Source organism: Sitophilus oryzae, unplaced genomic scaffold (assembly GCF_002938485.1).
Source record: "Sitophilus oryzae breed Bouriz unplaced genomic scaffold, Soryzae_2.0 scaffold_494_pilon_pilon, whole genome shotgun sequence".
NCBI classification, from domain to species: domain Eukaryota; kingdom Metazoa; phylum Arthropoda; class Insecta; order Coleoptera; family Curculionidae; genus Sitophilus; species Sitophilus oryzae.
This window is the reverse complement of record NW_022147078.1, coordinates 1,315,973-1,342,397: the sequence shown is the minus strand read 5'-3', so window position 1 is coordinate 1,342,397 and position 26,425 is coordinate 1,315,973. Positions and strand designations below refer to the sequence as shown.

General features: G+C 32.8%; 4 protein-coding genes across 6 annotated transcripts; 2 read left to right on the top strand and 2 right to left on the bottom strand.

The window, feature by feature from the left end:
• Positions 1-3,476: 3,476 nt before the first annotated feature.
• Positions 3,477-8,605, bottom strand: LOC115886557 (interferon-related developmental regulator 1). The gene is made up of 7 exons (XM_030905780.1): positions 8,331-8,605; positions 7,497-7,764; positions 6,828-7,029; positions 5,431-5,675; positions 4,864-5,107; positions 4,563-4,790; positions 3,477-3,907 (listed from the first exon to the last, which is right to left on the bottom strand). The coding sequence occupies exons 1-7, from the start codon at positions 8,359-8,361 to the stop codon at positions 3,830-3,832; spliced, it is 1,296 nt and encodes a 431-aa protein (XP_030761640.1). The 5' UTR covers positions 8,362-8,605; the 3' UTR covers positions 3,477-3,829.
• A 761-nt stretch (positions 8,606-9,366) lies between these two features.
• Positions 9,367-10,804, top strand: LOC115886688 (beta-1,4-galactosyltransferase 7). The gene is made up of 4 exons (XM_030905947.1): positions 9,367-9,626; positions 9,679-10,099; positions 10,151-10,297; positions 10,420-10,804. The coding sequence occupies exons 1-4, from the start codon at positions 9,506-9,508 to the stop codon at positions 10,637-10,639; spliced, it is 909 nt and encodes a 302-aa protein (XP_030761807.1). The 5' UTR covers positions 9,367-9,505; the 3' UTR covers positions 10,640-10,804.
• Positions 10,805-15,362: 4,558 nt separating this feature from the next.
• LOC115886644 (nicotinamide/nicotinic acid mononucleotide adenylyltransferase 1) lies at positions 15,363-17,098 on the bottom strand. Its single transcript, XM_030905890.1, has 6 exons — positions 16,901-17,098; positions 16,605-16,828; positions 16,367-16,549; positions 16,213-16,314; positions 16,004-16,158; positions 15,363-15,931 (listed from the first exon to the last, which is right to left on the bottom strand). The coding sequence occupies exons 1-6, from the start codon at positions 16,971-16,973 to the stop codon at positions 15,442-15,444; spliced, it is 1,227 nt and encodes a 408-aa protein (XP_030761750.1). The 5' UTR covers positions 16,974-17,098; the 3' UTR covers positions 15,363-15,441.
• Positions 17,099-17,432: 334 nt separating this feature from the next.
• Positions 17,433-26,332, top strand: LOC115886524 (integrator complex subunit 1). 3 transcript variants are annotated; one of them, XM_030905724.1, is made up of 13 exons: positions 17,433-17,724; positions 17,787-18,046; positions 18,104-18,379; positions 18,433-18,625; positions 18,678-19,228; positions 19,353-19,742; positions 20,218-20,693; positions 20,810-21,135; positions 21,740-23,550; positions 24,148-24,405; positions 24,499-24,824; positions 25,286-25,681; positions 25,744-26,332. In XM_030905724.1, exons 1-13 carry the CDS (start codon positions 17,550-17,552, stop codon positions 26,300-26,302), a joined length of 5,997 nt encoding a protein of 1,998 aa, XP_030761584.1. In that variant the 5' UTR covers positions 17,433-17,549; the 3' UTR covers positions 26,303-26,332. The 3 variants fall into 3 exon arrangements, with proteins under 3 accessions (XP_030761584.1, XP_030761586.1, XP_030761585.1); XM_030905726.1 differs by having other exon boundaries at positions 17,796-18,046; positions 25,744-26,302; XM_030905725.1 differs by having other exon boundaries at positions 17,793-18,046; positions 25,744-26,302.
• The last annotated feature ends 93 nt before the right edge of the window (positions 26,333-26,425 follow it).

The window sequence follows — 26,425 nt, the reverse complement described above, 5'->3', positions numbered from 1 at the left end:
TTCTATGACATTGAATAATTTTTTTATAGGCCCTCAAAATTGCTTTAATTTGAAATAATTTTAAAGTGCCAATTGATGACGTATGAAAAATACGCCCAATCGCATTGCAGAACCGTGCTCGTGCGCCAGCCAACAACTGGCAACATTGCGATTTGATTTGACCAGCACCACCTTAACTCAAGGCCAATCAAAATGATATGGGCAAGGCAAATATGGCGGCGAAAGCAGCGCATTATTAAATTGTTTATCTTTAACCTGAAAAGCCGGTAGTGGTTTCTCGTTCCGATTGCATACCAGAAATAATTATTTATCTCTAGTTTGTTGTGCTTCTGCAACACATTTGTTTAGTTCTTAGTGTTCAGTGCATGGTGTGATCAGAAAATTGTGATAAAATAACAGTGTAATAAAAATCCAAACCAGACATTCCACATAGGGAACTTCAAACTTTTCTGCTTGTCGCACTCCTCTATTATTAATTATTTTAAGGTAAGAACTAGAAGTATTTATCAAGATATTACACCTAAATGAGTAAAAAGCCTTCGCCGCCAGTCTGCATAGTACTTTATAATGGTTACTTACAATAATCAAAAGATAGGTATTAAAGGGTAGGTATTAACATTTTATTGGTAGCATGCCTTTTACATGCTCTGATCCAAATTGTCACGGGAATTATAGAGGGGGTCCCAAGGTTTCTGCTTTTATATTCTCCAAAAATGACGAGCTTCATAAAAAATGGTTGACAGCTATTAAAAGAGATAATTTCACTCCTACTAGTAGTTCTCGGGTAAGAAGTGCATTAAATATGCCTCAAAAAGGCCAAAGGCCAAAGCCTCTGTTGCCCTAGTGAGGATGTAGTTATGGCTACTGCTTACACTTACCTCACTATAAGTAAAATATTGGGATAAGAATCAAGCCTTTTACATCAAAAAGATCACAGAAAGATATTGACAAGATTGACATTTGAAAATTTAAATGGCCTGGATGTAAGTCTTTTTTTAGGTCACAATTGCCCCTCACATACGTCAGAATTTATTATTAAATCCATCTTGTTCAGAATATCCAATATTTTATTGAAGAACTATGCAAAAAGAAGAATGACGTCTTTACCACAAAGACAATGCCCTATGTAAAGATAAAGAGTAAAGAAAACTAAGCTAGGCGTAATTTTTACTTACGAACCCCCAAAATGGTATTTAGTTTTTTTTCTATATAAAATCTTGAAACACATATTATATTTTTTATTTATCCTCACCTATTATAGTTTAAATTTATTCCCATTTGTGTAATGCTGCAAAACATAGAAAAAATATTCCATATTTTTTGACCCAAGCCAGTGTAGTTTATAATTCCAAGAGCATTTACCAAGGCTTTTACTAAGACACAGTAACTTCCTATACTGTCCATAATAGTATATATTTATCAAAAGTTCAGTAAATTCTAAACTATGGTAGGTAAGTGTTTGCAATTGAATCTTTAGTTTATATTGCTATTTTCTGTCATATATTTCTGGTTATTTCTTTTTCCGATGATTTTGAACACCCTATATTTGCTACCTCAAGCTTGAATATTTTAACACTACCTATTTTCTGAGAAAGCAGACCTTTTTATAAAAAGTAGGTAACTAACTGATGTTTTCATAAAAGTAATAATACAAAAAATTCCATACTTATGTGGAGAACTTTAGACTCCCTGTATATTAAAAAATTAGTGAAATATTACGTGATCTAACCCGACAAATGAAAAACGTCTATTTGTGAGTAAAACAGGTTTTAAAATACGCGCCAAATAAAGCACTTCTATCTCCGCCATATTGGAAAAGGTTGAAAGGCCTTGTGTGGAGGTGGTGGTGGGTCAGCATGTTGGCTCGGCCGCGGCCGTGTTGCCGCTTTTCAACATGCCCGGTGTAACGTATTGAAAATAAAGTGCGGATTTTTAGTCTGGGCTTTTTTGTTTTTATTTATTTTCTTAAGAACGACTTCAAATTTTTCGAAAGTGAGATAGCTGAAAATTCTAGAATTAATTGCTTTATTCAATTATGCTAATTCTAAAATATAGTGAAAGAGCCCATTCTACCTGCAATAGGGTGGATCAAAAAAATCGACAATTTTTTTTCGCCTTTATACGCCTTTATACTGGAAAGCAGCGTTTTGCAAAAATCAATACATATTTCTTCTAGGAAATTGAACGGTCTTCAAAAAAGGCCCTATATGAATTTTCATTAATCTACTCGTTTGAAAGTTATTTAAGGTTAAAATTCAACTTCAAATCGTCTGTAAAACTTCCCCAATTTATTTTTTTGTGTCACGAAATAATGGCTCAAAAACATAAAATATGATATTTTAAATTTAAAAGTGCATTTTTCATGTTATAAAAATTTGAATGTTTTTTGGTTGAAGTGTGTTTTAATACATAGTTTTTTGTTTAAATATAAACACAAATAAATGTTATCACTAAGTAAACATCTAAAAATGTTTGCTGAATTTCGTACTTGCATTTAAACACAATGAAGTTTTTAACAAAGTAAATAAAGAAACATATTTTTCTTTATTTGATAGTAAAAAAACATTTTAATAATAAAATTCACGGTAACTTTTTTTAAACATCTAAAAATACTAAAGATGATATTAGAAGTTTCATAAAAGCTGCTAGTTTAGCCTTTGAGTTTATTTATAATAAAGTTATTAATATTAAATGTATATTATACATAAATTACAATATTATAAACATTTTAACGTTTAGCTTTATCTCGAAAACGGGTATGTGACAATCTTTATCTTTTTTTTAATATTTAAATGTATATTGTTGAGGTTTTTGTTAAAACCAAATAAAAACGATGTCATGGTAGGCGTAGAAATAACATTCTAGTTTGGGATCTGCTATATCAACTGACTGTCAGATGTTCCGCAAATACGATCGAAAAAAAGGGCGTCACAGTAGCCTTTGATATGACAAATGGTAATTCTTCATGGCTCTTGGTCGTCATTTAATTAAAAATTGATATAAAACTACCATCTGATCAAAAAAAAAACCGGCGTCAGGGATGGCTATAAAATGAAGATCGCTGTCATTTTATATGTTCAATTATACGGGGAATGTCACCGATCGTCATTTCCAAGCCAACTTGACGCCGTTTTTTTTGCATCATACTGTATTTTATTAAATACCGAATGATAAAAAAAAAACGGCGTCAAAGACGACTGGGGAATGACAATCGATAATAATTTTGGCGATATCGGTCTCTGGACATCGTTTACTAAAAATTGACATTCGTTTGTCACTTTACGTCGTTTTTTTTTCGATCATATGGTATTAAGATGCAATATTTAATAACATATATTTGTTTAGTGCAGAAATTACCAGATTGTCATTTCAAAGGCTACTGCGACACCTTTTTTTCATCAAACAATTAATTCTCCATTTTTTGACGCCGACGGTTTGGGGAAATATTTGTAAAAAAATAATACACCATTTTTCAGTAATATTACCATTATTTATTATCTAAAACACATCTGCGATATTTTTACAACAAGATATTGTAAATTTGATTAATCACAAACAACTTCACCTAAAATTTTTAACTATAATTATGCATCACGTTTAAATATTTAATATACATTTACGACACGATCGAGAAAAAAAACGGCGTCAAGTAGGTTTGGAAATTACGATTTATGAATCTTACCATATATTTTTACGGTATTTCTAAGCAACCGTGCCGCTGTTTTTTCCTTCGATCGAACGGTATTAATTAATGCAAGCAAAAACATGTAAAATTGTACTAAATTATATAAATAAATTGAAATTTTATCGTATTTTTGCGTTTTTTCTCTTAGAAATCTGATCGCTTATCCCTGTTTTTTGCTCTGGATATTGTTCTAGCTTTGAAATTGGCCGCGTTTTGTACTCTCTGCAACAAAAAAAAACATATCTGTAGCCCATCAAGGGATAAAAATAACAATAAGGTCGATTAGTTTAACCCATTGATCAAAATGACTAAGAAAGAGGTCTAATAGTATCTTTATATTCATCTTTTATCAATTTTTCTTGTTTATTTTATAACCGGATTTATGCAAAGCATATAAATCTGGAATAACATTATGCCAGGACACAGAAAGATACTTCCATAATCCATAATCTTTTTATTCAATGAGTTAAACAGTAATTTATATTGGTTACAAGTTTACTGAGAACGTGAGTGTCTAGGTGTTTGATAGTCTAACAAATAATATCTAAAATTTCTAATAAATACCGTATCGTCGAAAAAAACGGCGTCAAAGACGGCTGCGGAATGATAATTTTGACGAGGTAAATCTCTAAAAGTCATTTACTGAAAATTGACATAAAACTTTTTATAGGAAAATAAAAAAAAAGTCAACTGGCAGTAAGCGCTATTAAAAATACAGTACAGGCCAAGTAAATTACGTCTAGGGCTTGACCTCGCCAAAATTATCACCGATTATCATTCCCCAGCCGTCTTTGACGCCGATTTTTTTTTCGATCGTACGGTATACATATTTTAAACTGAAAAAAAACCCTGTAAAATATATTAAAAATAATCTTACCTTTCTATGCCTTTCCATCTGCAGTTGAGCATAGGCGGGTATTTTGCTGTCCACTATTGTGACGTCAATCTCGAAGATTTCCTTGATCAAATCGTTCTCTAGCAGATGGTTGTTGATGCTGGGCCCCAAAATGGTACACAGGGCGTCATACTGTTTCCTTTTCACCCACGTATCAAGCAATAAGACTTCCTTACCTATTTTTACTTGAACTTCGTTTGTAGTATCGTCCTGAGAGAAAACAATAGGTAAATTTAATATACAGGGTGTTTTTTATGATAATTTCATTAATTTATACACTTACTTCAATAAACTGGAGTATATCTCTGAAAGTAGCTCTCTGTTGCTTTCTATCTTTCTTAGATCTGTACTTGTGGTAGTCTGTGGCAAGTTGTTTTAAAGTTTCTGTGACTTCGTCAGCGAAATCTTCCTCAAAAGCTTCATTCTCCGCTCTGCCTACTTCGAAAATCAGAGCCAAAGCTTCACCGGCAGCCATACGTACATCCAGGTGAGCAGACTGGAGTAGTTCAGAAATGTGCTCCAAAGACCTAAGATTTAATTAATCATAATCACATGGAATAGTAGCTAAGTAAGGAGTTCTATTCTATTATATTCTCGTATTTATCTACTATATATTACATTATTACTTTATCTATGAATATATTATTTATGAAGTTATTAGCAAGTTCTCTGGTTTTTTACACGCTTGACTAGTTTTGCCACGCTTGGTCAGTGGCAACTGAGCGCCCATATAAACGCTCAATTTACATGGTTAGCGAAACGCGCGTCCAGTGCAAAAATAAAGTGTTTTGGTGTGTTTGTGATGAACTAGTGTTTTATTTTACAATGTGATAAAAAATATATGACTTACGGTAAAGATTTGGAATTGTTGATCATCGTTCCAATATTTCCAGGCCCGATCAAGGTGAACAGTAATGTCCAAGCATTCAATGCTGCAGCATGCATTACTCCAGCCTCTGGAGTGGTGGTCGGTACGGATCCGTCGCCTTTCAAAAAACTCCCTGAGAAAATCGACTCAAACTGTTGCATCAGGGTTAGATTTTCTGCCATATCGCTGCCTGACAAGAAGGCAATGTTGCCCAAAGCTGTGCAGCACTGTTAAGAAAATTATAGTTTTGATTTATCCTGTATAAATAAGGTAAGTGTACTTTAAAATGTATAATTAGTTTTAGAACAGCATTATTATCAAATATTTTCAGATATAGATATTCCAATTTAAAACTAGTAACTAGTTTTTTGCTGGGAGATGTCATTTTCGAAATATGAACCAAACTCGTGTTTTTTAATGGGTCACCCTGTATATTATTTTTATTTTGTTTTATTTGCCGTTTTGCAAGCTGTGTAAAAATACAATATACTCCATATTTATTTTCAGTAATAAGATAAAATAATGCATTATTTAATGCACTTGTGCAATGATTCTACACAAAGAAACTCACCGATAATAGTCAATAATCAAAATATGACGTCGAATAAATTATTTGATTGTTTTGATTACCTAATTTATTAATCATTTCATTATGTTAAAAAGTTAAATAATGCATTTTTTACCTTGTATATGAAAATAAGTATAGAGTATCTTTATAGAAAGCTTATAGCAAGGCAAATATTATGTAAAACAAAAAAAATATACAGGGTCTCCCATTTAAAAAAAAAAAAAGTTTGGTCATATTTCAAAAAATGACAGCTCCCAGCGAAAATAGAGTTACGCCACTGAATTCTACATGAAATATCCTATGGGATTCAGTTTTCACCTTTTCCATAAGTTAAAGATAACTGAGATACAAAGGGGATCAAAAAATGCAGAATTTTCAAATTCGCCCTGTATTTCAGGAACTAAGAGGAAAAATCTGTGTGTAGCATCTTTGGTTTTATAAAAAAGTAACACAAAAGTAGACGTGAAAACCGCATCTTTGTATCTCAACTCATAAAAGAAATACCTTGTAAAACACACGAAAATGGGACACCCTGTACAGAAAATTTAGTCAAAAATGTCAAACAGAAAACTTAATATGGTGCTTTTTTGCATCACTGCATCACACTATATTAGTTTGTAGAGTACACTGACAAAAGATATTAAAAAGAAATCAATTAAATCCTTTTTATGTCTGGTACATTTGAACTACTATTAAAAAAATTGTTTTCAACGTCAAACAATAAAACAGTAGTTAGTAACATTAGTTAGTAAAAACATTAACTAGCTGCAGGGGGTGTTTATAAGAATTGAGATAAAATAACAAAACATACCTCTGCTCTGACTGATGGAGTAGCTGACTTATCACAAGCCATGGACAGCAACAGCGGTTTAATAGTTCTACAGACGTCCTCCCCAGCATCTTCAGTGCCCAGCTGCACGCAAATCACAGCTACCAACTCAGCTGCGGCGGATTTCTCTGCAGCTGCCCCCTTTTTCAAACTTTTCTCGATGCAATCGCATAGCGTAAATGTCCTAAGTACCAAGGATTAATAAAAATAGTAACTTAAATTCGGTTTTAAATTATAATACATAAATATGTCTATTTATTTTTGGTGTATCATAAATTATTTTTATTTTTTCTAAAACATGTTATGTGCATTAGATCATAAGAGAATCATATTTCAAGGTAACATAAAAATGAAATAAACTATTATTATTTTTATGACATTACCTCCGATGCAAAAAATATCATATTATTACACAATATTGTTGTTAACAAAATTAGAAGAAATATATATAAATATTTATCAGTTTTTTAGAAGATATTAATTATAAATAAATATTAACTTGCCAAGTTATCAAAAAGATAAGAGTATTTACTCATGAAAAAAACTGTGTTTATAAAAAAACACACGTTGGGCAATATTGTTCATTAAAAATTAAATTAAACTGTATATTAAAAGAATAATATTAATTATATACATTTTATTTTTATTTACCTGTCTCTGATAAAACTGGGCATATATTTCTTTATGAGCGCCTTTGTGAAAGCTTTGTAGCTGGTAACGCGTCCTTGAGAAGATTTTTGGGACAACCCATCAATTAACTCCACCAATTTGTCTTCAAAATTCTCCTGAGCAAAATCGTCACCCTCATTGCCATCTTCCACGCTACAATTCTCTGAGTAGTTGCTCAGAACGCTCATGTTATCGTTTGGATAAGAGTCATCATCGGATGTTTGCAATGAGCCCTCAATTCTGTGGCGATCTAGAATCATTGGAATAACTATAGATTTATGCAATATTATGTTCTATGCCCTTATCAATTAGCTAATAATATGTAGTTATATCAGATGCATTCATTTAACAAGGACAAATCAAGTTTAGTAGAGTAGATAACCTACTTAAAAAACAATCTGATCTTATGTAACTTTCACTTTTACTTTCTTAGGGGGTATAAAAATGCAACATATGGTAGTGCATAACAAAAAAAATGTATTAATACAGATATGTAAACAATTCTGAGAAAAATTACGATGACTCAGCATTGCGATTTAAATTTTTTTGAGTATACAAAAATAGCTGTGAGATCTGGCTTGACAAAGAACCCAAAAATGTTGAATATTTTTAAACCCAGTTCATTGTATCTAGTATAAAGTTTAATGAAACGATAGAGATGCCAGAATTTCGTACAATGTCACGTCCTAATTATATTTTTTAATAGGTTAATCGCTTTGAACCACATGGTAAGTTAAAAATCCCTTTAAAAATTGATTTATCAAATACTTTGCTTGTACAGCATTTAAGATTTGCGTAGTAGATATCTGAACTTACCAGATCTGGATTTTTTCTTTCCTTTAGGCATAATTGAAAAAAACGAAACCTCCCTTGGTATTTGCTGAATACGTTCACTAACAAAACACTCGATCAAGAAGGCAAACAGTTATTTCTAATGTTTTTTCGTATGGAACACGATACTTGACATTTAATTTGATATAAAGATCGGATAGAGCGCAATAACATGTTTTTGGATAAACACGTTGGGATCAACTTCTGCCGTTACCCCAAAAGACGGCGATTTTAAAGCATCGATCTAAATTTTGACGCTTGCGTCTTTAAAAGGTGCCAAAGTCTACGCGCATGGTTGATTTAATTTCGACCTTGGCTATGCAAAGAATTTTTAAATGTGCCTAGAGGTCCGCTAGACGGACGAATACAATAAATTAAACTTCCGGTTAAGGGCTCAAAATGGCTGAAAATTAGTTCGATTCTACATACAAGGTGTTCCCTAACGATATTTAAGGGACGATTCTTGGACCTAGTCTAAAAAAAAACTTCATATGAATGTATGTCCTAAATATCTTAACTTTTAAGATACAGGGTGGTAAAAGTATTTAAAAACGCTTTTTCATAATAACTCTTATGTTATTATAGATATCTTTATGAAATATTTGATACGGGTCTTCTAAAGGATGTGTGTCATCGCATCTCTTGTGGGGAGGTTCCTCATGTAAAAAATTTAGATTTATTTTTTATATTTTATACATATATTTATTTTTTATATTCATATTGATGGATAGAAGAGGTGTATCAAGGTTCATAAAGATATTTATAATAGTATCAGAGTTATTATGAAACAATAACTTTGACCACCATTTTATTTTAGAATAAGTCCAAGAATCAGTTCCTCAAATATTAGCCTGTCAATAAGAAACACCCTGTATAATTTGAGAGAGTTTTTAGCTTAGTTTTTAGATATTATAATCTGTATAAATACAAAAGGTCTTGTAAAATACGGACAATTAATTTATATAATTCTTCCGTCTAGCGGACGATTAGTAACAGCCATTTTTGTATCCACACCACAGATTATCTTTTTATACTGACTTAACTTGACAAAGTTAGGTTAGAAAAATAAAAATAAATATTTTTCCTTAAATTACGAAAATAAAGCAGAAAAATGAGAAATATAAAACAATAATGTCGAATATTATAATAAAATATTCAGTATGCGTCACACAAGAGGAAAACCGATATGTTTTTCCTTCAACACATTCTTAGTTTTAGTAGTTTTTGTTATTTTAATGTTTTTTACAACTGTTTACTTAAGTTATAGACTGCTTATTAAAGGTAATATTTACAAAATTGATTATATCCGTAATTCAAACAAAATTATTTACAGAACAATGCAACTATTCCAGTTATGACATAACTAGATATCAAATAGCCCAAACGAGAACTAGTAGGTTAACTTCGAAGCACAGATTAGCTGTGATAGTACCCTTTAGGAACCGTTTCGAAGAGCTTCTACAGTTCGCACCTTACATGCATAAGTTTTTAACCAACCAGAGAGTAGATCATCACATATTTTTAATCAACCAAATGGACTTGTTTAGATTTAACCGAGCTTCTTTAATTAATGTAGGGTTTTTATATACGAGACAAGAGTTTGACTATATTGCCATGCATGACGTAGATCTCCTACCGTTGAATAATGAACTGAGATACGATTATCCTAGTCAGCCTTTTCATATAGCAGCTCCGGAGTTGCATCCTAGGTACCATTATCAAAAGTTTATCGGTGGAATTCTGTTGATCAATAGGTAAATAAAATATATTTTTATGTACTGTGCAGTAAATGTTGGTTCTTTTAGGGAACATTACGAGTTAGTGAATGGCCTGTCAAATAGGTATTGGGGCTGGGGATTGGAAGATGACGAGTTTTATGTTAGAATTAAAAATGCACATTTGAATATAACAAGACCTAATAATATTTCAACAAATGTTACAAATACTTTCAGGTAAAAAGAACAGATACAGATAGAATGAGTCATTTATTTTATATTATTGATTAGTACAATAAAAATTGCGCATGTTAAAAAAAAATAAAGATCAAATAATATTGTGTAATATTTTTTCACAGGCATATTCACGGTAAAAATAGAAAAAGAGATACAACAAAATGTTACAATCAGAGAGAATCGACTAGGAAGAGAGACAGACAAACCGGATTGCACGATGTTAGGTATAAGATTATATCTAGTAATAATCTTGTGATTGATGATGCTCCTCTCACTGTAGTCAACGTACAGCTTTTCTGTGATCGAAACAGCACACCCTGGTGTGACTGTGATGTGAAATGACTTTTTTTTACAGTATTTAGGCTTATTTTACTTTGATTGTTTTAAGTACAGAGGGGGTATGGAAGTTTTAAATTTTTTTTTATTGAATTTTATACTTGAATCTAATTGTATGATGATCTATTCAAACTTTAGTCACAAAAGTGCCAAATTAGAGATATACTTTGACATTTTTTCTTTTTTTTTCCTTGTTTTTTTTTGGAAATAAAAAACTATTATTTTCAATATTCTATTGCAATTTATTTCTTATAATAAATATAGAGTATAAACTGTGATGTATTCAAGTATTGAGGAATCAAAACTATTACAATATAATTAATTTAACACTAAAAATCCTTGATGTAAATACACTAAATTTAAAAACATCAAACTTTGAAACCGCCTTTTTAATTTGGTTTCATCATTTAGATATAAAAATATAAAATTTATATTTATAAAAGAAAAACTATAAACAACAAAAAAATACATACAAAAATAAAATCATTTCTTATACATTTAGCAACAAAATATCAAAGATTTAAACAAGGAGATAAATATAAAACGCTTCTTTAACTTACCAGAATAACAGGAGAAATTAAAACGAAACTATTACAGTAAAATCACAAATATTTGGAATTCATATTATTTCTTTATACAGTGTGTTGAAAAATGTTTGTTAGAAATTTTTATTTTTTACAAAAGGCTCTGTATTTCATTTTTAGCTCCTCTGTATATATGAAATATCATAACTAATTTCTGAGTAGTTTATAATCAGGCACTTTAAAAAAATCAGAATCTTAAATGTTTTTTCCATAATATGTGTCCAAACTTATTGAACACACTGTATATAACACAAATAGAAGTGTCTATATTACCTAAAAACTCTATTTCTTTATTAAAACATACAAAATATACGTTAAAAAAACTCTACAGAAGCATATAGACACTTTCTTCTAACATATATGTTTTTCCATCGATATATAAGTACATTAAATCCTAAGCAAGACAATGAGGGGGTCTCACAGGCATTGGGGCAAAGCCCCGATACAAAGAAGGAGGTCTACAGACATGCGGGTCGCTTTAGAGATGCCTGAAACATAAAGGAAGTTCATGCAGAGACTGTCGGAAGACTAGAGAAAGTACGGTACAAACGAACTACTTTTATATCTAACAATGAACAGCTTATGTATTTTTATTGAGTATTTTCTTTATTGCGGAGTGTAGTGAAAATATTTTGGCACAATTTTTTGATGCTTTTAAAATACTGGTTAGATTATTTTATTATACAGGGTGTTCAAAATGATTTTTAAATGGTATAGTTTAAAATTCGATAAAAAATGATTTGGAAATAAGATTTCTAGGTAGATCTTTCTATAATTAGGGCTCGAACACACTGACGACCAGGTCGCACCGGCCAGGCCGCAGCTACCTCTAAAACCATTAAATCAAATGATATAGCGCACACTAACGTCCTGGCCGTCCGTTGGTCGTTGCGACCAGAAGACTGCACGGAAGTATTATTATTTTCTGGCGCTTGTTGCCGGTTTTCTTCCAAATTAATAATTTTTCAGATGAAATCCCCTCAAATTCAAGGCACAATATTTTATTTTCTATAAGATATAGTGTTTTAGTGTAGTTTTTGCACACGTGCAGAAAATCCAAAGAAATATTATACAGACTGGATCAAAGGTAAACTTAAATCTAATCCCTTTTTTTTATTAAGGGTTGATTCTAGTAAAAACTCAAAACATTTTTATATGACATACCTACTCTATTTATGGTTGGTATGATACCCGTTATTATACCTTTGAGTTTCGATGTAAAAAAAAAAAATATTTAAAGTTTTTCTGCAACCACTTTTTTTTTATTAAATTAGTTTTTTGACTTGTATTGTAGTCATGTACAAGGAGGACAACTGTATTTTAAATATTATATTTAATTTAACGTTTTTCAAACAGGGTTCATTAGACTATATTTCTACTAGGTACATTATTTTGAAAAAAAATTAAGAAAGTAACTTAAACATTCATAGAAATAAATTAGAAGTAATTACTGTTGTTGATTCTTCGTTATATTGTAAACATTGGAATAACTGGAAGCTAAACTTTCTACCTGCTTATATTTAGAGCCAGTGTCTGACGATCTTTTTTTACGATGGCCCTAATATGTTTACTTCTAAAGTTGATAAGGGCGCCATATCAGTAGAAAAAAGAAACAGAATGTCTCCCTTTTTGTCGGTCGCGCGTACACAATACTTTTTGTTTGTTGTGAATAGCAACTTCGCTTTTAAGTTAACTCGGATATTTTAACATTTCTGAAACAATATTTTCTAATGGGTAAAACGTAAAAAATTGTTAGATTTGACAACTCTGTTGAAACTGGTCGTTCATTCGGCCGCAGCTAAAAACGCAATACATCCGGCCAGCCGACGCGACGGCCAGGTCATTGCGACCTGGTCGTCAGTCCGTTCGAGCCCTTTACGCGTTTTTTTTTGAACCTACGGTATTACATATTCATTTTTGACAAATAATAATTAAAAACATTCCAATAATCTTCGTTTTTCTTGAGATATTATATTTAATAAAAGCGCTATATCAGAGACTAAATTCCAAGAAATAAATATTTGTTTCGCTTATTTTTTATTTTAGAAAAAAAAACATTACAAGCGCACATCAATTTAAAAATTAATAAAACAATATTACTACTTTCTATAACATATAAAAACCACATAAATATACTTACCTAACACATCTAGGCCATGATTTAATTAAAAAAATGTACCCAAAAAAAAAACAATCTAATTTATAGCCTAAGAGCTGACGACATATTTAGAGAACATATTTTAGGCAAGCTAGAATAACTAAAAATGTATAGTTTATTAACTGGTGAACCCAGAATCCTAAGTCTGGCTGGGGGGTTGGGGGTATTCCGCTACTGCGCAACCCATAACATTTGCAAAAAAATAAATCCAAAAAACATCTTTAGGCAACTTGAAATTTGTTTATTCTTAAATTTTAGCATCTATTTAACCTAGAAATAAGTATGCCAGACTTTTTTTTCGGGTTTAATGTGTAACCCGACCATTCCAAATATGTTTAATTATTATACCTGGAAAACATACTTTAGGCATTCTAAAATTTTACAGCGTGTTTATTAGATGATATTAAAAAATATGTGTTAACTGCCAGACGTTTTCAATGGGATTTAATACTTGCCAGACGCGAATAAAGATTTTAAATGAGCGCGATAAGAAAGTCTTATGAGTATCTATAAGCGCGAGAAAGATAGTTTATTGAGACCCGGGGCAGCCGATGCGGCTGACGTAACAGCATTTTGGAGTCGTAAAAACTTAAAAAAACTAACTAATATTGGATAAAAAAAAGAAACATTTTTTAATAAAAATGTATGATTGAAATCCTTTCAATAAGAAGACTTTTTAATTTAAGTATTTTGTATCTGAAAGATTAAAAAAACGAATAATTATTTAAAAATTAGCATAATATAAAATATATGTTTTTCAAACGTCACAAAAGTATACTTATTATTATACTTTTGTGACATATTATATTATTATTAATTTTTGCGACCTGATTGACAATATTAAAAAGTCATTTTAACGCCTAAGCATAAAAGTAAAGCACTTTTACTTACTTTTGAATATATTTAGACAGATTAACAATGGTACTTTAATAAAATTCCAGATTACTTATTTTTTTAGCACTGTACTGTTAAACAAATATAGGAAGAGACTTGGGGATAGCACCGGTCGCGTGTTATTTTATATTTCTCACGTCTCTAGCTATACTTGTTAAGTTGTACATGGTACCCTTTTGTCGGCACTACGTTTTCTGGTAAAACCACTTCTTTAAATTTTAAACCATGATGTCGGCGCACTTTTAAAAATTCTTTGCATTATTGTAGTCTGCCTTCATCAAAAACAATAACTTTGTCACTAGTAACTTTTTACAAACTACACAACTTAAATGTTTTTTTATCCATTGTGATTTAGTAGTTAGTAGCGAAATTAGTAGTTACTAAAATATTTATTTGCAGTAATTATTCTAAACTATTTACACTATGCACATCAATATTTAATTTATAAATACATATTTGTACATGGCAACTTAATTCCAACAAAATAATCTCTGAATTAAAAGCCTGCAAATAATTGAAATGAAACCGAAAAAAAATTGTTTTTATGAAAATTTGAAGTACTCCAAAATACTGTTACGTCAGCCGCACCGGCTGCCGACGGGTCTCAATAAACTATCTTTCTCGCGCTTATAGATACTCATAAGACTTTTTTTGTCGCGCTCATTTAAAATCTTTATTCACGTTTGGCAAGTATTAAATCCCATTAAATTCGTCTGGCAATTAATACATATTTTTTAATATCATCTAATAAACACGCTGTAAAAATTTTAGAATGCCTAAAGTATGTTTTCCAGGTATAATAATTAAACATATTTGGAATGGTCTGGTTACACTTTAAACCCGAAAAAAAGTCTGGCACACAGGTTAAATAGATGCTAAAATTTAAGAATAAACAAATTTCAAGTTGCCTAAAGAATGTTTTTTGGATTTATTTTTTTGCAAATGTTATGGGTTGCGCAGTAATGAAATACCCCCAACACCCCAGCCAGACTTAGGATTCTGGTTTCACAAGTTATTAAACTTTATTTTTTTTTATTCTAACTTGCCTAAAATATGTTCTCTAAATATGTCGCCAGCTCTCCGGCTATTAGCTATTTTTGCCATTTATCATCACAGAAAGATTTTTATTTATTTATTTATTTTTTTTGAAGAGCACCCAAACATATAGATAATTAAACAATAGTTTCCACATCACTAATCACTTGAATACCGTGCTTAGTGAAGATAAACTTTACCAAATTCTCATCACAACTCTTACATTCTTTAAGACTGACAATTTCTTTGCTTTGTTTAATTTGTGTCTCGATTTCATCAAAACTGGCACAACTTTTAGACTGTTTTATACCCAACCTCTTTTTAAAATCGCCCAAACTTACTTTTATTTTTAATTCCTCCTCTTTGGGGAGCATTTTGTGAACTCCCTCGTAGTCGGTGATAATTTTCACTGCCTGACCTGGATGTCTGATGGTAGGAATTTGTGTATGACTTTTAAAAGACTCGGTAGTGTCGATAGACATTTTGTCATAACGCGAGTTTCGATTGAATAAGTTGTTATTGCATATGAGAAGACAGTTAGTGGGGCTAGGAGACTCCATGAGGTTGTCTGATGGAGATGGTATGAGTGTTGATGTGTCAAATATGTCGTTCGGTGATAAATACTTACTATGATCCAAGGTAAGCAGAGAAAAAATGATGTTTTATATAAAATAGGTAATAAATAATCGTAATACTCACGTCTTCTTTGAACCATACAAGGAATGCTTGTGAATATATTCAATAACATCATCTGGAATGAGATATTTAACTGATTCAGATCTTCTAAGTGCTCTTCTGATTTTCGTAGAACTAATCTCGTTTCTGATCCATTCTGTTACGATTGTTATATTAAACTAAAGAAAAATCATTACTAAAAATGTCTAAAATTAATCAAAGAATAATCTTACCATGTATTTAGTAAGCAAATCAGAATTATATATAAATTCGCTTGGATTTATGTCGCTTCTTGTTATCACCACTAACCCATGTTGCCCAACAATGTCTTCAATCTAAAAAAAGACTTATTAAATTAAAAAATAACTTAGAATTAATAAAATTTACATCTTCATCGGCCCAAAGACCCGGTGTGCCAAAGGATTCCAACAAATCTGCACCGCATAAGAGTTTTACAATAACACTTTTATTTCCACATCGTTTTCGAATGTTATCAGGCATCCACTTCAAATCTTCCTCGTTAACGTCAACGTTATAATCTGATGTATGTAAATAAGCATTAAGATGATTCTACAATACAAGTAGATGTGACTCAGCAAAAGATTAAACGAAAGATTTTATTTACCTGGTGATACTGTAGAATTTGTCTTGTTCTTGTCCACGTCTCTTGTTTAGACTCCCAATCTGAAAGCTTAACCCAATCGTTGCCCTGCAATGCCAGTTTGATCATATTTAACCGATGAGTAGCAGCTTCAAGTTCCTTTTTACCATATCCATCATGAACTGGTGATATTATTCCCCCTATCACTTCGTATTGTTCTATTCGATGTAAAAAATCTCTTGCAATTTCTAAAATTACATTTTTCATGATAAAAAGACTAAAAACTAATAAAAATAAATGTTGTAAGACAGTTTACATACCAAACATTCTAAGGTGCATATTAGTTGCTGGATTGAAACAGCCACAAGCTAAAAGAATCACTGGTGTCTTCATTGTCTATAAAATTATTATAAAGAATTAAATACAAATAATTTATGTGTTTTAGGTCTTTTCTTTTCGAGCAAAATTTCGAGTTTGGTAAATGAATTATTTGTTGTGCAACTAAATCTAGGGTTACTGATTATTACTTCTTCTTTTTCATAATATAATTTTTTGCTTAAATAGTTTTCTAGCCCATGTAAAGAAAACTGGCTAATGGGTATATAACAAATGCCCATACATTAAAAAAAGAAGAAGAAATATACTTCTTCTTTTGAGTAATTCAGGCTTTTGTAATTGTCAGCATAACCAACCAAAAAAAATAAAAGTTACCTGGCTAATTGCCCTAAATTGTGCCAAGAAGAAGAAATATAAGACTCGGCCGTATAGTCCTGGCAGCTCAGGCCTTAAAACTAATCAAGAATGAAAAGAAAAGAATTTAAACTTAACCCTATATTTAAATGTCAACTTGTCAAAATAAAGTTTGAATTTTTATTGAAATGTTTTCTGTTTATGTTAATATGTGATTAATTAGTTAATAATTGTTTCTGATTTTATCAACAATTTTAGATGTATTAAACTATAACAAATATGGACAGAGGCAAATCGCTGACCGGGACCAGAGGTCCCAAATCAAAAATCTCCCAACAAATGCCTGATTCGTTTATTGCATTGGGGGCCAAACCAGGGACTTCTAGAGATGATTCTAAAAGACCAATACCACTGCCGAAACCATCAGTTACCTCGCTTGGATCTTCCAACAGTGGTAAGCTTTATATATTTTACTAGTTATATTGTTTAGTTACATTTTGTGTGAATCAATCTTAGTTACAGCAGATAAGTTAAAACGGGAAGGTAGCTCATCAAGTTTAACCGTGCCTCCAACCAAAAAGCTAAAAGTTGGTCTTCCCGGAGTATCCAGACCTGGAGTAGTTAGTTCTTCAGGTTCAAGTTTACTTACTATTGATCGGATGGGAGGAGGTACTCCAGGAATAGAACCGTGGGAAGTATTAGGTATTGACTGCGAAGTTGGTGAGTTATTTGATAAAATCACTCCCCTTCTAGCAACAGAGAATATAGACAAACTTGTAAGGCTTTTGATTTTTACCATTTTTTGTATTGTTTTAATAAATTACATATTCTAGTCTGGATATATTTTGGGTTTAATAAAACTACTGAAAGCTAGCAAATCGAAACCATGTAAAGTAGTTTGGTCTATACTGTGCGCTATAGCTAGTTTGAGATCAGATGTTTTCACAAGTGAGATTACTGTGAACGCTATGGTCAGTGTATTGAGAAGAGATATAAATGCAGGATTGAAGAACATTCACAAGAGTAATTCGCATGTTGACCAGATGTTTTTAAATCTGATTTATTTTGGGTTTGCTGATAAAGATAACTGGCCTGAGATTTTTGTCAAGGTACAATTTATTATTTTGTGTTTTATATGTACTTATATATAATCATTTTATAGTTGTATGTTGAGGATGCAATTGGTGATAGAGTTATAATAGACAGTCCTTTTGCTAAACCGTTTGTTGATAATGTTGTGACAGCTTTTCACACCAAACTACCACCATCATCGCTTCTGAAATCAGAAACATGGACATCTGCAGCTAGAGATACTTCTAGTCCCTTGACAATTAACAGTGTCGATGAAGATGATTGTAATTTTAACATTTCTTAATTTTTTTGGATTCTAACTAATTTTTTCCCTAGCTGTTGGTGAACAGAAGATTATAGTTGAAAGTTGGTTCACGAAAATAGTTCCTAGATTCACACATAGCCAAGAGAAGGTTGAACAAATTGTTCTGGAAGCAATCAGGGAATTGCTGGCTAGAAGACAACAACCGGAAACCATAAGCAAGAATTTTGTACGATTTCTTAGCACAGCCTGTGGTTTGACTGAAATAAGAATTATTGGAGTAGCTCGCATAGAAGCCTGGTTACATAATCACAAACTGATGAAACCTGCTCAAGAATTACTAGCTTACATTTGCTACAATTGCTCAGCTAATTCTCAACGAGACCTAGAGGTCATAGCTCAACTGAGCAAGCTAAGATTGAAAAATAAACCTATGGTAAACTACTTTAATAATTGTTTGAGAGAAATGGTAGTAGCATTTCCTGAAAATCTGTATCCTTTGTTGAAATATACTATTTATAATGAACTCAGCAATGCAAGGAACCCAAATAATCTGATTGTAGTTGGAGCATTGTTTCAAGTTAAAGATGAACAAGCAGCTGATGCTTTAGCAGATATATGCTTGGTAAGAATAATAACTTTTATAGTAACTTTTTAACAATTTGACATGCTTTTGCATCCCAACTTTTATTGATAACTCTATAGTACATATTTTTACTCAAATCTACAGAATTATAATCAATTTTTAGGAGTTGCTGTTGAACAAAGACGACTATCTACGCTCCTTACGAGTTTTATTAAAAGAAATAAACCGAGTTTTAAGACATGACTTCAATTTACTCACAGTAGTACACTCCCTGCTTCGTGAACGGCCTGATTTGGCCCCCACCATCAGAGAACACGAGTTCAGAGAAAGAATCTTCCTCTCATTGGTCGATTTGAGTGCTATGTGTATGCTATTGTGCGTGAGTCCCCAAGTGAGGGACGCAGCGACTCAGAGCAAGCGTGACGTCACTGTTTTGGAAGCTTTCAAAAAACAAGTGGCGAATATACAGAGGGAGTGCATTATATGGTTGCATGAGTATGCTCTGAAGATTTACAGGCCTAATATTGCGGATTTTCATCATGCGTTGCTTAAGGTAAGGCATTTGTGTAGTTTATATTTTAAAAAACTTTACAAAAATTCTTTAGAAATATTAAATACTTCTGAAATAATTTTTATTTGTTAGTGAATTAATAAAATGTTATTTGTAGATTGATTAATATTAGTTCAAATGTACCAAGCATGTACCTTTTCAATTATCTCTTTTTAATTGTTAAAAAACGTCTGTCCATTGAGACTGAAAATTTGAACACAAGACATCTAAAAAATGACAGAAAATACAATTAATCTGATAGTTAAAATGACAGACCACTGTCACTGTGCTATCTTCTTGCTGGACAGACTGTACAAGTTGAGGAACTCTTTAGACTAATACAGTCGTTATTTTTTAGCAGTAGTTCAAATGTACCACGCGCACAAGAAGTAGTTTTACTCGATTTCTGATGCTCTTCTATTATAATTTTTTAGCTGACTCTTTTTATATCAATAAAAAACGTTTTCGCTCTTTTTAGGTACTATTTTTGGAACAAGCCGAACATTATTACAAAGTGGACTCCTGGCCAGGCGAGAACGAAAGAAATCTTTTTCTAAGACTAGCCAGTGAAGTTCCCTTACTACAAACCACTCTACTCAGGGTACTTCTCATCGGTATAAACAAAGAGTACCCCATAACGCCCACAGAAATCGTCGATATCGTTGACCAACTCATTAAAAGAGCCGCAAACTTACCCAACGATCTGGAACCACCTTTGTTCGTGGATAAGTTGGAAATAGTTGATTTAATCTTTAATCTGTGTAGTTATAACTACCCAGAGAACATTACTTTGCCTCATGGGTACGTTCCACCCAAGTTAGCTATCTCGAATTTGTACTGGAAGGCTTGGTTGATGCTGTTGATTCTGGCAGCACATAATCCATTAACTATAGGGAATTTGGCTTGGAATAAGTATCCGACATTGAAGATGTTTATGGAGATGTGTATAACAAAGTAAGTACCCAAGTTTTTTTCAGATTTCTTCTGTATTTTTACTAAGGGGATGTTTATTAAAAAAAATCCTCACAATTGGTAGACGCTCCTTAACTAACTTATTGTTTTTTCTTCAGTTATTTTTCATATCCACCACCCACAATGATATCACTGGAAGAAGACTTCCAATCAAAAGAACAGCAAGTCCTAGTAATAGAAAAACAAACTATTTTGGAGTTTGAGTCTCATTTGGCTGCAGCCAGCACTAAAGCCGAGATAAATGAGCAAACTAGCTTGCTTTTACCTCAATTGATGGAGTTGAATCCACAAGGGGATCCCAGGAGACCTCCTCCCCCTATTTTGGACATATTGCAAACGCTGAACAACTCGCATAGGTTAGGACACTTGCTTTGCAAGTCCAGGCATCCGGACTTTCTTTTGGACATCATGTCTCGTCAGGGAGGTTAGAAACTTTAGTTTTAGAAAGTCTTAGGTAGTATAGATCGACTCTAGAACCACTTCACTGTTTTTTTCACAAAAAAAATTGTTGTAATTTTTGTAGAAATTTTAAAAAAACGTTTTAGTACTGTCTATTCTCTGAAAAATTCTTAACAGCTTATTGGAGCTCTGCAATTTTACCTCCTTTTATGTTCTGCATACGTTTGTAAATTATGAGATATTAATTAATTTATCACACAAAAAGTGCGAAACTTATTTTTATTCGTATCAGTAGGTGCCACTGATAATTTTAGAAAGATCTTACCTCTTTAAATATATCTAGCAATTTAAATACTATTAAAAATATTCAATTTTTATTTTTGAAAAAATTTAACACTGAGTATTATGAAAATGAATAATTTTTGACGTTATGATGACATAGAATGACTTGAAATAAGTTTCCATCAACTGTTAAAGTCGTGCTACTACAAAGCGATACTATACACCACCCTGTATAACTTTTGTTGGTTTATTAAAAGTAGTTCAAATGTACGACAAATTATTATCATTTATCTTACTCTAAATCCAATCCAAAACTTAAAATTAAAGTTTCGTTGTATTCCAAATAGGTACAGCTCACATGCCATGGCTAGCAGAACTCGTACACAGTTCAGAAGGCGTCTTATCCCACCTCCCAGTCCAGTGTCTCTGCGAATACCTCCTGTCCACAGCCCCAGCCGAAAAACTGACCAAACACGGTCAGCTATTAGCTCATTTACGGACAGTAGTGAACGGTCCAGACCCTCAAACAGCCGGCGAAGTTTTAGAATATCTTTTCAGAAGACTTGCTTCAGACCATGGAGCTAGCAGAGCCCAAGCCACTAAAGGCCTGGCTATGATTCTTGCACCCAGTGACGTAGTTACGGTCGAAGGATCACCAGAAACATATATTAACTGGTTATCTCAGTACATAACTCAGTTCGTCCATTTTGGAGTCATAAAAAACATGCTAGCTCAAGTTTTGAGACAGGCCCTACAGATCGAAACGAACCCCGCTATAGTATCGAGTTATATTAACTTCCTAGCTACCAGGGATTGTTATGAATCGTTCGCAGACTTAAACGAACTTATAACGGACCTATCTTCGGTGATCATTGAAAGACATAGCGTAGCTTCGTATGTATTACCAGGAAAGAACAGCACAACTTTGAAAAACTTGCTACAGATTTTCTGTTTGTACACGTTGAAGGCGAAAGCTCATGCTGAAGAGTCCTACGCCATTCATCAGGGTTTTAACGATTATGTTATAGTTTCTTGGGGAACTGGAGAACAATGCGCTATGCAGCCTTTAGTCATACACGCGGCGATAGTTCTGTTGACTTACGGTCCTTTGGAGCACTTTGAGCCGTTTAATATTCTTTTAAACACCTGGTTTCCCTTGAATATGGACCATCCAAGAGCGTATTCACCTGATACATCCGAAACAACTTCATATCTGCCTGACTGGATGAAGCTAAGAATGATTAGGTCAAATGTATCGACTTTAGTTGACGCGGCAATTGAAAAACTGGAAGCACCAAAACTAGTTTTGTTCATTCAGTCTTTTGGCATTCCTACCAGTTCTATAAGCAAACTGTTAAATACTCTGGACAAAGCGACGATTTTAGACCAAAAACTTGTCATGGAGTCGGTACTGGATAAAACGTACATGATTCAGTTAGTGGAGGTTCAGAATAAAAGAGGCGCTGTAGGAGGTGACATATTTGTCAAAGCCATCGAAATGCATATACCCCCAGTTCCTGACGTTGACATTGGTGTCAGTGTTGAAGTTAAAAAACAACTCCCTGTAGTAAATCAGAAAGAAAAGGTTTATCTTAATGATAAAGCTATTGGGGAGAGTCTTAATGTTTTGTTTAACTCTCTATACAGTGGAGATAAAAACAAAATTATTTTGAGCCTGGTAAAAAGTATTAAATCCAAAAAATATATTAGGGATCTTCTTTTTAACTATATCAAGACAGTTCCTATCAGTACAATACTCCCGAATATCCTTCAATATAACTCGTTCTCCACCTTGTTCTCCCTGATGTTCTCCAGGGATTCCCTCAACACGGAGAAACAGCAATTTATCAGCAAGCTTTTGAGTGGGATTCCCTCAAATAACTGTACTGCCAGGGTGTTGAGGTATTGTCTGAGTGAATGTACGAAAATGGAGGAGGATGTTAAACCTCAACTGAACTTGGAGGATATCGTGAAGAAGGAAGAATTGATTACTAATGTTAAATCTGAAGAAGTGTTGAGTAGGGCTGAGAGTTTGGGAGAGAAATTAGGGAAGATTTTGTTGGAGGATCAAAACGAGGCTGAAAAAACTGGACTGTTGGTGGATTGGTTGTCCGCTTTGGAACTGGAGATCGCAAATTCGGCAAAGGACAAAATACAGGTAAAAAAAGTTTATACGTTTTGTTTTATAATATTAGTTTGTTACATTTTTTGTTATGCCCAAAACAAACTTGGCAAGATCACAAAGACATTTCAACTAGGGATGGGATTTTTTCCGATATATCGATAATTATCGGTATATTGAATAACAATACGTGATTTTAAAATTATCGACATATCGATAGCGTATCGATATATTGTTACCTATCGATGTATTGTCACCTCTAGATGTATTAATAGCAAATTATTTCAGAATTATTGATAAAAATGTATATTTTCAGTTTTTCTTAAAATTTCATAAGAACATTTTTTCTACAGATAGTTATCAAGACCAATAGTTATCAATATATCGAAAAAAAATCGATCGGTAATTCGATAGATTATTCTGCATCGATAATTGTCGGTATATCGATAATTATAGAAATATCGATAACTAAAATATATCGCTAGGTGAATTGCTAGAACTTATCGATAGATAAAATCCATTATCGATCATTCCTAGTTTCTATATGACCGACTTAACGATTTTTTAACACAATTAAATTATTTTTGAAATTAATTTTAAAAAAATTATGATTTTAAATGATAATTTTTTTAGGTTGACTTACTGTTCTCCAAAAACGAGCTACATTTTAGGCCACTCCTCATGTCACTCTTGCTACAAAGAGCAAGTTGGAATAGCCTGCAAAACCTGGTTCTCTACCTTTTATCTGGTGACACCAATAACTCTTGTCCAGTAGCTGTTCTAGATTTTCTGACAGCGCTGATCAAAAGTCCAAAATTGTGGCAAGGAAGAGACAAGGCTGTGCCTAAGCACTATCATTCAGAGGATGTTTTACAATTAAATGAATCCCAGGTCAGTATATTTATTTTAAATATACAAGGAAACTCATTTTTAGCATTAATTTAATTTTATATTCTTGTTATTAAAACGTTGCTTGTTTTAAAGGTTAAAACTGTTGTGGCATATATCCTGGAAGAATCCAGAATACATCAGACCAACTGGAAACAAAAAATGGAGATTCGCCTTCAATTATTGTTGAAATGCATCGGAAACCACGCTACAGTAATAGTCAGAGACTTGGTCAAAGACTTGGATACAAACATCTACAGCAGAGAATTGCTGATTATGATCTACATGTCTTTGCCGTACTCTGGACAGAACGAAATCAAGTTCAAGCCAGAGACAGCGCTGAATATATCCAAGATGAGCTGTTCCAGCACTATCGACAAGATTTCGCATTGTTTGCTTAGTGCGCTAGCTGCGACTCCGAGGTAGGGATGTATAAACATATCGATAATTTTTTTAAAACGTCGATAGTTCTTGACGATACTTTTAGTAACCTTATAAGATCTAAGTTAGTAAGGACGTGACTGAGGATGGTATTTTTCCGATATGTTGATAGTTATTGATATATCAAATTTATTTTTTTACCTTTCTATATAATTTCATAAAATATAAGACTACTTGTTATCCTAAACACCTAGGATTAAGGATGACATTTTTTGATCTATCAATAACTATGGATAATTATCGATATATCGACTAGCAATTGGTGACTTCAAAATTATCAATACTTATCGATAGTTGTAGTACTGAAACTAATTGAATTCGTCAGTCAATCCTGATTTATGTCATATTATATTAATTTCATTTTTTAATATGAAAAAATAAGTTAAAAAGTTATAGGAATGAGGCAGATATAAATTTTAAACAGTAACATTTCTTCTTCTAGGTCAAAGGACTGGCCAAGAAAAAGCCAAGACTTGGAACTGTTCGCCAGAAAATTGACAGCTACCCATCCCTTGCTCGTCTTACGTCAACTACCCATGTTGGCGGGAAGTTTGAAAGGCCGGGCGCAGTTTGATTGGAGCGTTTTAAAAAGCCGATGGCACTTCACGTTGTTTGGACAAGTTTTGGGACTTATGGAATTACTTCAACCTTATATCTTTCAACAAAACGCCACCCTGTGTGAATTACTGGATTCGTACTTTTTGCTGTTGCAGTGTAACAGTCAGAGGTCCGAATTGGTGGTGATTGTGAAGAGAATCGTGAGTTTTGTACAGAATTGGATGGTGAACGATGTAAAAGGGGCATCTAAGTTTTTACAGGAGCATGGATCGATTTTGAAGTAAGTTAACTTAAAAAAAAATATGAATTTAAATAATTTTTTATTTTTTTCTAATATTTTAGCGACATCCAATTCAACCAACCCGGCGTTAGACCTCTTCTATCCAGCGTTTCCCTCCCAACAACCGATCAAGAGGTGCCATCTGAACTACTGGTAGGCGCGGTGAATCCCCCTCTTCCAGAATCCTACCCGCAGCACTGGTCCCAACTTAAGACATCTCTACAGTCTTCCGACAGTCTTGGAGCCCTCCAAGAAATTGACCATATCACCAACAAAAGACCTCAGCTCTTAGAGAGTGTAGCCCAGTCATTGTACGGACTCATGGAAGCTCCTAACTCATCTGTGAGGTCTCTGGCTTTGTTGCTGATCAACAGATGGCTGAAGTACAACCCTAAGGCTGCTTCTGAAGCCTTGCCAGCGGTGCTGAGTTGTCTGGATAGTCAGAATGGGGACGCGGTAGCGAGTTTCTTGGAGAGGTTGTCCGATTTTGTGCCAGTGATGCAGGAGTATGCTAAAATTATTTTGACAAAGGTGTTCCAGCTGGGTATGAAGTCTGCTCTCTCTTCTAGTGGTAGTATTACGAAAACTATTGATTTGTTGTGCTTGCAGAATGGATGTTGAGATGGTATTGGTTGAAAAATAAAAATAGTACTAAGTAAAATAATGTTGTTTTATTATTTCGTTTTTCATTGAGTTTCTTCTATTCCAGAAGCATAACTCAAGAAAAAGTTCTAACACAAGGCA